Source organism: Diabrotica virgifera, chromosome 4, assembly GCF_917563875.1.
Source record: "Diabrotica virgifera virgifera chromosome 4, PGI_DIABVI_V3a".
Lineage (NCBI taxonomy): Eukaryota > Metazoa > Arthropoda > Insecta > Coleoptera > Chrysomelidae > Diabrotica > Diabrotica virgifera.
In genome coordinates, this window is record NC_065446.1 from 216,863,669 (window position 1) to 216,876,891 (window position 13,223).

A 13,223-nucleotide genomic window follows, 5' to 3' on the forward strand; every position below is an offset into this window, starting at 1 on the left:
ATAATTAATTAATAAACATTTGCTAACGTTTATAAAACCGTTGTTTCCAGTGGTTTATGTAATATCAGACTATTTTGTCGAACTATTCTCTAAAAGGTATCTTTATGTAAGCGATGCAATCGTAAATTTATGTTTTTTTACTTAATAGTAACGTTGGAAGTCCTAAAACAACTACTTGATCGCCAATGAAATGGTGTCATGACTTACGGAAAATCAAATCAACAGGAAGTATGTTAACTTTATAAAAGCATTGCTATTTTACATTCTGCCAGTATGTGTGCCATTTCTATAATATAAGAAAACGCACAAAATATAACAAATTAAAAAAATACACGAAAGATAAATAATATAATAAAACGCAAAAAATATAAAAATAATTAGCAATTCCTATGCTAAAATATTAAATACTAAGCGCTCAGAAATTGAATATATAAAGAAAATATATAAAATAATATAAAGATCCTACAAATAAAGTCTTATATACACAATCAATCAATAAACACATCAAAAATAAACACCAGACGTTAGTTGTTTAGTTCCTTTTCTGTCAACTCCTGGTAACGAGCGTACATCATCTTCTTAACGCAGTCTTTATAACTTTCACCTGCAACAGCCGTGTATCCTGCTAGCTTATTACCTAAACCTGCTGTGCTACTGTGTTGTTCAGCCTATAAACAAAAACAAAATGTTAAAACTTTTATTTACATATCCCCCCCCCCCCAAACGCACACACATGAAAATACGCCTGTGAGCAAAAAATCGACTCACTCATGCAGTTTATGCTTAGTAATTTTATGTTGTGTAACATGGAATTAAAACAACTAATCTTCTTCTTCTTCTTCAGGTGCCATCTCCGCTACGGAGGTTGGCAATCATCATAACTATTTTAAGTTTTGAGGCAGTAGCTCTAAATAGTTGTTTTGAGCTTCATCCAAACCATTCTCTCAGGTTCTTCAACCATGAAATTCGTCTTCTTCCGATGCTTCTTCTGCCATCTATCTTTCCCTGCATTATGAGTCGTAGGATGCCATACTTCTCGCCCCGCATCACAGGTCCGAGATACTGTAGCTTCTTTTCTTTAATTGTAAGTTCAACTTCCTTCTCTTTACCTATTCTTCTCAGTACTTCATTGTTCGTAACTCTATCTACCCAGGAAACCCTCATAATTCTTCTATAGGTCCACATTTCAAAGGCGTTAAGTTGTCTCATTGTGTCTACATTTAACGTCCATGATTCCACTCCATAGTATTCGCGGTGTGCAAGTACTTGGAAGGAATACGCGAAACGATCGTGCGCGAATAGCGGAGAAATATTGCAACTTTATTAAATAATTCATATTGTCAATTGAAATTGTCAAATTGACGTACATTTCATACCTATTGTCATTGAAGAAGAAAAATTATATATTGCTCCACAATATTGATATGATATGCAATTATTATATAAAGGTAAATTTAATTAATTGTATTTTGCTTGCAGTACTGCATTTTAATAACTAATTTTATTTACTATTACTACATACAATAATTGTTTACGTTTTAATAACATAACCTAAATCTTATTTTTTCTTGACAATTATCCAGTAACCAGGACCATATGATTGGCCAATATAATTAAAAGTGCAGATGTTTTGAGCTTCATCCAAACCATTCTCTCAGGTTCTTCAACCATGAAATTCGTCTTCTTCCGATGCTTCTTCTGCCATCTATCCTTCCCTGCATTATGAGTCGTAGGATGCCATACTTCTCGCCCCGCATCACATGTCCGAGATACTGTAGCTTCTTTTCTTTAATTGTAAGTTCAACTTCCTTCTCTTTACCTATTCTTCTCAGTACTTCATTGTTCGTAACTCTATCTACCCAGGAAACCCTCATAATTCTTCTATAGGTCCACATTTCAAAGGCGTTAAGTTGTCTCATTGTGTCTACATTTAACGTCCATGATTCCACTCCATAGTATTCGCGGTGTGCAAGTACTTGGAAGGGATACGCGAAACGATCGTGCGCGAATAGCGGAGAAATATTGCAACTTTATTAAATAATTCATATTGTCAATTGAAATTGTCAAATTGACGTACATTTCATACCTATTGTCATTGAAGAAGAAAAATTATATATTGCTCCACAATATTGATATGATATGCAATTATTATATAAAGGTAAATTTAATTAATTGTATTTTGCTTGCAGTACTGCATTTTAATAACTAATTTTATTTACTATTACTACATACAATAATTGTTTACGTTTTAATAACATAACCTAAATCTTATTTTTTCTTGACAATTTTCCAGTAACCAGGACCATATGATTGGCCAATATAATTAAAAGTGCAGAGCGTAGAAACCAGGTGTCGCTTTTCCGAACTTGCACGGTCCCAATAGTACACTGTAGACGTAACATTTTGTTAGGCGTACTTTAAGAGCTAATGTTAAATCTTTGCTACATAGGACCTTTTTCATTTTTATAGAATTAGAACGTGCTTTTTCGAAAACAACTAATGCAAAAAAATATTGTCTATTATAGAGCTTCCAAAAAATAATAATTGTTTTATACAAATGGAGGCCTATAGAATCAAAACCTACCAGATCCATGTTTTAATATTTTGCAAGGAGGCTAAAAAACATTAAATGTCAATTTTCCAAAAAGTATCCGGCATTTCTAAATCACAGGGGCATCTATAAATACCATAAAATTGCACACAATTTGTCACTTTTCTACATGCCCCTTACATCTTCAGAAATTTGTACTTTAATTTGGATTTAGCAGAACGAAAAATTTAGGATTTAGCAGGTTTTGATTCTGATGGGCTCAGGGAATGCAACAAACATTATAACGGGCATGTTCTACGCAACACAGACCTTTACAAATTTGCCGGTGGTCGTCTCGGTCGCTTTTACAACGTTGATGTGTGTGTACACATCGAAGTGGAGTAAGTGAATGGTTGTGCGCGATTCCATCATTCCATGTCAAATCACTCAGGCAAAAACTTTTGGATCTTCGATTTGTCTGAAAATTGGTATATAGCTTCTGCGGGACGTAAAAATAAAATATTTTTATTTTATGTCAGTTTACAGTGATTTGTTTATTTAAACAAATTTGCATTTCCTATCGTAAATTATCAATGCAAAACATAATATTTTAATAGAAGGGGCTCAAAAATGTTATTACAGTAGAACCCCGATTTTCCGGGTGCGGATTATCCGTGCTGCGGATTATCAGTGCTATGATTTTCTATTACTCAAGTTGCGTTTTTGAGGTTTTATCAAAATAACGTCATCGTAAATCACTCCACGGAAACTCTATATGACGAAAGAGAGACTCATAATGAAAGATTTATGTTTTCTGTTATCTTTTTATGGTAGGTACATATATGTATGTGTTTATGTACATATGTATTATACATAAGAAATACATGTTTGGATTACCCATGCTTTTCAATTATCCGTGCCACCCTTCGGTCCCGAGGAGCACGGATACTCGGAGTTCTACTGTATATAGCATTATAACAAGTTATTTTGATTCAAAATAAGTTTTTGATCAAATTTTATAGTGTAGAAAACGTTAAAATACCGTTTTTACATTTTCCTCCATTCCCAAAATACATCATAATCGATTTGGCTGAAAATTTGCCCACATATAGCCAAAACATAGGACTTTAAGTGATTAGAAGGATTTGAATTATATTACAATACCAAAAAAGTTACATGCAATAATATCAGACTCAGAAGTATATTAGTCCAGTCGAAATAGCATTTGACCTTGCATGCCGAACTGCCCAAAATTTTATTTTTCTAATCTTTAGGGGGGTCAATAGTGGCCTAAATTTAAAATCGCGAATGAATTCCTCCGCTGCGTTAGCCGCCATCTTGATTTTAAACGAGAACCGTTTTTGCTCAATATCTCCGCCATTTTTAACTTTTCGACAAAAATGGTAGGAACTGAAATTGTTCCAAATAAATCGTATTTACAATTAATACAATTTCTTTTTAACAATTTTTGTCGTGAGGTCGATATTTTCCGAGTTAATTGTACTTACAGTAGACGCCTATATTTTTGACTATGATATTGCATGTAATTTTTTTGATATTGTAATATAATTCAAATCCTTCTAACCACTTAAAGTCCTATGTTTTGGCTATCTGTCGGCAAATTTTCAGCCAAATCGATTATGATGTATATTTTGAGAATGGAGAAAAATGTAAAACATTAAAATAAATAAAAATGTTTTCTACACTACAAAATTTGATCAAAAACTTGTTTTGAATCAAAATAACTTGTTATAATGCCATATAATGACATTTTTGAGCCCCTTCTATTAAAATGTTATTTTTTCCATTGATACTTTACGACAGAAAATGAAAATTTGTTTAAATAAACACCTAATCACTGTAAAATGACATAAAGTAACATTTTGAGAAAAAAAGAAGAAGACTTTTTGACCTTAAATATCTTATTTTTACGTCCCTCAGAAGCTTTATACCAATTTTCAGACAAATCGGAGTTCCAAAAGTTTTTTTTGATTCAAAAGTGAGTGATTTGAAATGGAATCGCCCGAATACATATTTTACAAATGGATATTTCACCAGTGAAAGCTGTGCATTATTACGAGAGGGCTGTAGTCAGAGAACAGTCGCCTATCGCCTACTTATGACGTAGTCTGCAGTCTGAAGGGCTTACCGTCTATACGAGTAGACTGGTAGCTACAATCGATGACCAGGTCGATTACAGTTCATCGACATGTAACGACAGAGAGGGACGATCGATCCATTGTCCTGAAGCAAACCTCTAGGGACGTATGAGGTGTCACCGTTACTCAGTGGACAGTTAGGAGAACACTTAAGGCTGCCACTTTGACTCCCAGACGAGCTAACACAGGGCTCAAATTGAACGCACGCAAGAAACAAGCTAGGCTTAGTGACCATAGTATGTAGTAACACTAAAGTACAAAAATAAATACGTGTGGGATAATTACCTGAATGATGCTTGTCCTTCCTTGATTTTGTTTTCCTAGACCTTGACCTTCTGTCCATCCCATTTTTTGTAACAGCCTATTTCCAACGTTCTCAGCCCCGATGGGCTCCAAGACAGAAGAAGACGGCATTGAAATCTCCGCCTCTCGTGCTTTTAAGTACTTTTCTTTGAGCTTACTAGGCTTTGGAGCATCTGGATCCCCAAATTTCATCCTTCTTTCTTTAGCACGATCACGGTAAGCAGCTTTATCAGCCACTGTCTCATCGAACTTAGTAGATTTCTTGTTGCGTAATTCGAGATTCTGTAGATGCAAAGATGACATCTTAGAATGTTTGGTTAAAGCTTCTGCTGAGTTTAATCTACGTTTGCAGAGGTTGCAAATCAAATTTGTGTAGTCTAGGAAGTCATCTTCTTCCTCACCTGTAAATAAAAAGCATATGAATTAATGTATATACATGAAATGAATGAATAAATATGAATATTAATCAAATTAAAATTAACAACCAAAGTGATAACAAACAAACTGAATGAAATTATAACATTGGTAGAAGAACAAGGTTTTAGGTCAGGACGATAATGCACCAACGCTGTACATAGTTTAGTTATAATGAAGCACGCTCAAAAGAAATTATTAGAATACAACAAACTGACACATTAAAAAAAACAGTCATGTCTACAGAAAAAAAAAGAACACATGTAATGAAGGTAGCGAATATGAAAATATGTAGACTTACCCGAAGAATCACTTTCTCCGCCATACGCTGCTACAAGAGGACCTGGAAGAGTAGGTGACCGATCATCGACTTCCTTAATGTAAGGTGCAAGTGGAGTAGAACTAGTGGCAGCTGATGTAGTGGGTCCTACTAAGGCTTTCTTTTCCAAAACAGAAAATCCTATGTCTGCCGAAGCCATATTGGCATATCCAATAAATTCAGTAGCTGCTTTCACGTTGGAGCTCTCCTTTTTCTGGTTAAGCGTTTTAGCCCACCTCTCCATATCTTTTGCAATCTTTTTCGCGACTTTCACTTTATCTTGTTTGTCAACTTTTTGTTTTTTTGATTCAGGTTCTTGAGTAGCATTACTCTCTATTGTAGATTGTTTGTTGGAAGTATCCTCAGCCTGAGCCAAACTATAAGTTTGCTTGTCATGATCCCAGTACAGCCACTTTTGAATGCTCGTATTCCAGTAATATTTCGAACTAGGATCATAATAGAGACCAGTAGTCTGGCAGTATTGGTAACCAGTGTTCTTATCATATATGTAACGGGCGGTATCGGGAACAGCTATAAAAAATTAACTTTATAAATTGAAAATTGTTACACACATTATTGGTGCGGCTTTAGTCCAAGAAAGTTTAATTATTTATTGTTGTAAGAGATACGAAACGGTAAAAGTTGGAGCATAGAGATAGAACCATACTTTAAAAAGTATTTTCAAATATACAGGGCCACCCATATTAACCCATTAACGCCGAGAAGAAATTTTTTTTGTTTTCAACAAAATTTATTAAAAATTTTTAAATGTAACAGTATTTTGTACAAAACGTAAGCAGAACATGGTTTATAAATGAAATAATTATTGAGAAAAAAACTGTTCCCATATGGGACCACTAAGCGCCAACCCGATAAATATTCCTGAAGAGTACTTGGTATGAAAATTGCTTAAAAATCCAATCCGTACGCATCTTCTTCTTTTGTTTTCTGGTGCAGAAACCACAAAATGATTTAATCCATCGTACCGAATATCTCCAATTTGAGTCATTTCTTGCAGCTGCGGACACTCTTCCTGGTGCTTTCAGTGGGATTTTATGTCTTATTAGACACATTTGGATAATGGCCCGTGTAAATTCCAATTGGCTAATGTTACGACCAGATTTTCTATACAACTTCCACGCATTTTGAATGTTCGCGTCCACTAGGTATGTAAAAATAGGCCAATACCATTTTCTTAGGACAGATTCCAATTCGATAGCAAGATACATCGCTATCCATCAAATCAGTGCCACCCATATTATTATTGCATTTTGAAGCAATATTTTTAGCCTAGGAACAACAATGTTTTTTTTCTCTTGTTGGTGTAATCTAAAAAGTTCTGAGAAGCTTGAACCAGCATACTTTGAGTAATCAGACTCTGGAAAATCATACACTGAAGGAACCAAATCCCTTTCTTCACAAAAATCTGCATTTGGCTGCCACGTGAACATAACTAGACCTCCATCAGTTGGCGCAGATGGAATTGCTCTGCTAGTACGGGGTGGATCTAAGTGGTTTCTTCTATGATCGTGTCGTTATCGGTGCCTGTGATTCTCGTATTATTCGAAAATACAAGTTCCGCGCCTGAAGACTTCTGGTTACGATTTCAATTAACAATAAAACCCACGTCATCTTCATCTGCCAAATTTTCGTCTGTCAAAATGTTAGTATATGAAGATTCTATGTAAACGTCAAAAACATCGTTATTACTTTCGTTTTTCTCCAAAGCTATATCGAGATCTTCTTTCAAAGAAATTCCTCTAAAAATATAAAAAGTAAAAAAGAATAGTGAAAACAATATATCCAGCAAACCGCCTAGCGGTCCCATTTGGCCTAATTACGCAAAAACCAAAAGATAAAATATTACGAAAATCCGTACAAGTTGTTTATTAAAGTTTTTAGAAAATCTTTTGAAAACAAAAACGAGGTTCCTAGTGCAAAAAGTAATAAATAAAACACTTATACGAAGCAAGTGTTCCTGTTTTGGCAAAAACAAAACCAACAGTAAATTCAAAAATTTATTACATTGCAAAATAGGTATAAAACTAAATTTGAGTTGTTCATTCAAGAAGAGGTAACATTGAATTACAAATAGGCCGAATCTCTCTGCTAAATTTACCTAATAATATGGTAAATAGACTCTGATGCGTACGCAATTTGTTGACTCCATATGGTACCCGTAGGCGTTAATGGGTTAACAGGGAAAAACTTATCTTTTTTTTTTAATGGAACACCCTGGATATTTTTACATTTTTGACTATCCTCGATGTTGTCGTTTTTCTTAATATAAAGTTTTGCAATGTTATACGAGGTAGTTTAAAAGTTTTTTAAATGTCATAGCAATATTAACACCCTGTACAATTGTCGAGATTTGACATCAAAAAACCATATTCATATTCAAACGATTTTTAATATAGTCTACTATTGTCCAAAATTATTAACATATCGAAATATTTAATTTGGATATACAGGGTTGATCGAAACTTGGATGAGTATTTTGTTAGTTTTCTTTAATGACACACATTGTATTTTAATGATATGCTAGTTTATCGTACTTTATTATTTCTTAAACAATCACTATACCTAATTGCTTTATTTTGTGAGTTATTTGTGATTCTTTGCAACAACAATTAGGTGAAATTTTATTAGGTTGGCCAGATATCAAAATACCTATACTACAATCACAAAAATATGCACTAGAAATAAACAAACCAAGACACATTAAATGTTACAAGGAGCACTCCCAAATCATAATTTACAATGTATATACATACATTGTAAATCCCAAATAATGATTTACAAAGTTTATACATTGTAAATCATGATTCGGGAGTGCTAATTGTAACATTCAACGTGTCTTGCACCAACAACACAGATGCAATCAAAATCAAAACGGTCTTTATCAAGGCCATTTTTGATGACGACCTCAATTAATATTGAAGGACTATCAGAAGATAAAGAAGACCTATTGTCTAATATGTGCAGAGAACATGGTGTCGATGTTCTACTGGTTCAAGAAACCCATAGAGGTACTGCAAGCCGCAGACCAAGGATTCGGGGTATGAAGCTCATACTGGAGAGACCACACGACCAATATGGTAGCGCAGTCTTCGTCAGACCAGATATCGACGTAGCATCCACATCTCTAACAGATCAAAATGACATCGAGATCCTCACAGTGGAGATAAACTCCTGTACAGTAACGTCAATCTACAAACCACCAAACGCTGACTTTGCTTTTGAGAAACCGAATAACTTTCAATCACAGCAAATCAAATTCGTACTGGGTGACTTCAACTGTCACAGTGTCGCGTGGGGTTACAACGAAACAGATTCCAATGGCGAAGAACTAGAAAAATGGGCTGAAAGCATGAACCTAAAACTTATTCACGATCTAAAGCAGCCTGCGTCGTTCAACAGCGGAAGATGGCGCAGAGGTTACAACCCAGACAATATATTTGTCAGCGACAGAATTGGAGATCAGGTGACAAAAATCGTTGGAAGCGCCCTCCCAAAGACACAGCACAGACTAATAATTTGTCTTTCCAACGCGGCAATCAGATACGAAATTGTTCCTTTCAAGAGAAGGTTCAACTTTACTGAAGCAAAATGGGAAACATTCTCTTAAACATTGGATCAAGAAGTTTCCCAGCTAGAACCTTGCCCTGATTCGTACGATAAATTTGTAGAAATCGTAAAGCAAGTATCACGGAAATTTATCCCTAGAGGTTGTCGAACTGAGTACATAGCGGGGCTCAATGAAGAATCTAAACCCCTACTTAAAAGATACGAACAGCTATATGAAGAAGACTCTTTCTCGGAAGCGACAATACAGGCTGGGGAGGAAATGTTACATGCGATATCCGCCAACAGAACGGAAAGGTGGTGCAAGCTGGTCACGAGTCTGGACATGACACAAAACAGCAGACGTGCCTGGAAGCTGATTCGGAATCTTGGCAACGATCCGGCTGCTCCGGCAGTCAACATGACAGAAGTCACACCCGATCAGATAGCCCATCACCTTCTAATGAACGGTAAGACGACATCAAGAAAGAACAAGGTGAGAGCTCAACGGAATATCGACGAAGAAAGAGATGTTCTAGGTACCTCTTTTTGTCTAGAGGAGATGAGAGGCGCGATCCATCAAATGAAAGATAATAAAGCGGCTGGCCTGGACGACATACGAACAGAGCAAATAAAGAACTTTGGACTAAAAACCGTAGAGTGGCTCGTAAAAATGATGAATTGCTGCATCCGTACATTACAAATCCCCAAAATCTGGAGAAAAGCTAGAGTGGTAGCCCTCTTAAAACCAGGGAAGGATCCGGCGGATACAAAGAGTTTTAGACCTGTATCTCTCTTGTGCCACCTTTTCAAGGCCTTTGAAAGAATGATACTGAACCGGATCGCAGAATATGTGGAGACTAAAATTATTCCAGAACAAGCAGGATTCAGACACGGAAAGTGCTGCTGCAGTCAAATTCTTAATCTCACCCAACATATTGAAGATGGTTTTGAACGGAAGGAAATAACAGGAGTAGCGTTCATAGACCTAACTGCCGCCTATGATACAGTTAACCATCAACGGCTACTCGCAAAACTCTACGAAACTACAAAGGATTTCCGACTAACAAGGTTAGTGAAATGTCTCCTCCAGAATAGACGCTTCTACGTAACGCTCCAGTCCAAGAACAGTCGGTGGAGGGACCAAAAAAATGGACTACCACAGGGAAGTGTCCTCGAGCCGATTCTATACAACATATACACCAACGACCAACCCATACACCAACAAACAAGGCAATTTATTTACGCTGATGATACAGCGGTAGCAGCTCAGGGAAGAACCTTCAATGAAGTCGAAGTGAAACTGACAGATGCCCTGGGAGATTTAGCTCTATACTATGATAAAAACCATCTGAAACCCAATCCCACAAAAACCCAGGTATGTGCTTTCCACCTGAGAAACAAGCATGCCCGAAGGTCGCTGGAGGTGGAATGGCGTGGTCAGATGCTGGAACACAACAAGACGCCAAAATACCTTGGCTTCCGTCTGGATAGAACTCTGTCTTACCGATACCACTGTCAAGATGTCAAGAAGAAAATAAGTGCCAGAAATAATATCATCCGCAAGCTAACTAATACAAAATGGGGAGCACAACCAAACACTCTCCGCACTTCTGCCTTGGCATTATGTTTTTCGGCCGCGGAGTTTGGAGCACCAGTATGGGCAAACTCTGCTCACGCAAAGAACGTCGACGTGGCTCTAAATGAAACGGTCCGTATAATATCGGGTTGCCTGAAACCGACACCTATCGAAGAGGTATACCCCATTGCTGGAATTGCTCCACCACCTATCAGGAGGAAGGTCACGTCAGAGATAGAACGGAAAAAGCAGGAGACGGACCGAAGACACCCCTTATATGACCACCAAACTCAGCCAAGCAGACTAAGATCTCGGAAAAGCTTCCTGAAAACATCAAGATCCATCCCCGAAGCGCCAGAGACGCGCCGAATACACTTATGGCAAGCGTCAGCTACCGCGACACATTTTCCTCCCTCAGAGGAAATGGCTGCTGGACACAATTTACCGTATCTGACTTGGAAAGCGCTAAACAGACTAAGAACCGGCGTTTCACGTTGTGCTAGTAACCTGAAAAAATGGGGATACCAGGAGGACGATACCTGCGACTGTGGCGCGGTTCAGACCAGCCGGCATCTGCTATCATGCACAGAGATGAGAGAGACCTGCACAGAACAAGACTTAATTATAGCAAATGACAGGGCCATCTATGTGGCCAACCATTGGAAATACAGAATTTAAAGTTGTTGGTGTTCCGGACACGGAAAGTAAGTAACGTGTCTTGTTTGTTTATTTCTAGTGCATCTTTATTGTGATTTTAGTATATTTTTTCCATTTAGAATAGTTAATTAGTATATTAATTATGTAGTAAAGATTGTTGGTGTGTAAAATATAAACACAATATTCTACCTAGTTGGCTATGACTTTGACACTAAACTTGCTTAAAAGTTTGATATTATACTATTTTTTTAGTTCCTGTTGCTTTGTTACAGGCCTGGATCTTGCGTACGAAAAAAAGTTGATTCATAGCAAGCTGAAAATTTGTTAATAGCTTAACAGTGTCTAGTCGGACAAACATTGATGTATGGGAACACTGGAACAGGGGAAGTTTTAATTGTGGAACGTGTCATCCTGACAAGTTTATGATTGTGAAAACTAGCAGGTTGTTTTATTCAATAGCAATAGAATAAGTTTATTCAATAGCAAGTTTATCTATATAATATATCATATTATGAAAAAATGTTTGCTTGGTAAATATGTTGGGAATTTTAATAAGCCCGACACGTAGAACGTAGAACATGTCAAATGACAAGAATTATGTTGGTGGTAAATAGCAGTCTGATTTTTGCATGAGAGTTTAATGAAAGGGTAACAAATTAATTGGAAGTTCTGTCCGACAAAATACATGGCACGTTTTCTTAGTCTGACGTTTAAAACCTGTAATGTAACCTGTTCCACAATTAAAACTTCTCCTGTTCCAGTGTTCCCGTACATCAAAGTTTGTCCGACTAGACACCGTTTATTTTCAAATTTTCAGCTTACTATTAACAATTTTTTTTTGATACGCGGGATCCAGGACCATTACTATTACTAACATGAATTTTTCTAAGAAGGAACTGATTGATATGGTTTTTGTGATAGAAGAGTGTAACAAAAATGTGCTACTAGCAACAATAATTTATTATCAGGAATTCCCTGACAAACAAAAAGAAAAGCTTTTCAAAGTTTACTAGAACGGTTCCAACGGACTGGATACGTAGACCGCGAGAGATCTGATTCAATAAAAACTATTGAATAAACTATAAAATAAATTAAATGTAATCCTTAGGGTCACTGAGAATCCGCATATTAGTACTAGGGCAATTGTAAATGCTTTTGAAAATAGTGGTAGTAATGTATGAAGAATTTCATCCATTTCATGTACAATTCCATCAAGAGCTTAAAGGGGAGGGTATGGTTTGAAATCAACATTTCAAGCACATTTTTGTGATTTTTTTTAAATTGTGGTAGAATTATTTTATTTTTAAATTAAATAATTATATTCGGTACAATTCAAAGAATATTAAAATAAAATAAGTCAAACTATTGAAAAATAAACCATCGGTGGCAAATTTTTACACACACCTAAAAAAAAAGGATTTGGACATCAAAACTCGTCATTGTATCATGTGAAAAGAAATTCAAAAGATTTTATTAGCTTATGAGTTTTTCGAGTAATGTGTACATAATTTAAAATTTTAATTTAAAATGTGTACATAATCAAAGACATACATGCACGCCGTCCGCACAGTGGTCAGTGGTGAAGGCATCATGTGGCTCACATGTATACAATTCGCATGGAACGTGTTATACAAAAAATAAGCATAAAACAAAAATATTTCAACAGTGTTACCTCACGAAATGTCTAAAGAAAATCTA

General features: G+C 36.1%; 1 protein-coding gene across 2 annotated transcripts in view; it reads right to left on the reverse strand.

Annotated features, from left to right (window-relative positions):
• Positions 1-335: 335 nt before the first annotated feature.
• LOC126883293 (RNA-binding protein 5-B) overlaps positions 336-13,223 on the reverse strand; it is a 61,395-nt gene continuing 48,507 nt past the window's right edge. For both annotated transcript variants that reach the window (XM_050648648.1, XM_050648646.1), the window contains exons 10-12: positions 5,708-6,256; positions 4,975-5,393; positions 336-668 (exon numbers count right to left, since the gene is read on the reverse strand). In XM_050648648.1, the coding sequence (XP_050504605.1) occupies positions 525-668; positions 4,975-5,393; positions 5,708-6,256 (1,112 nt within the window). In that variant the 3' untranslated portion in view covers positions 336-524. The remainder of the gene's footprint in view (positions 669-4,974; positions 5,394-5,707; positions 6,257-13,223) is intronic.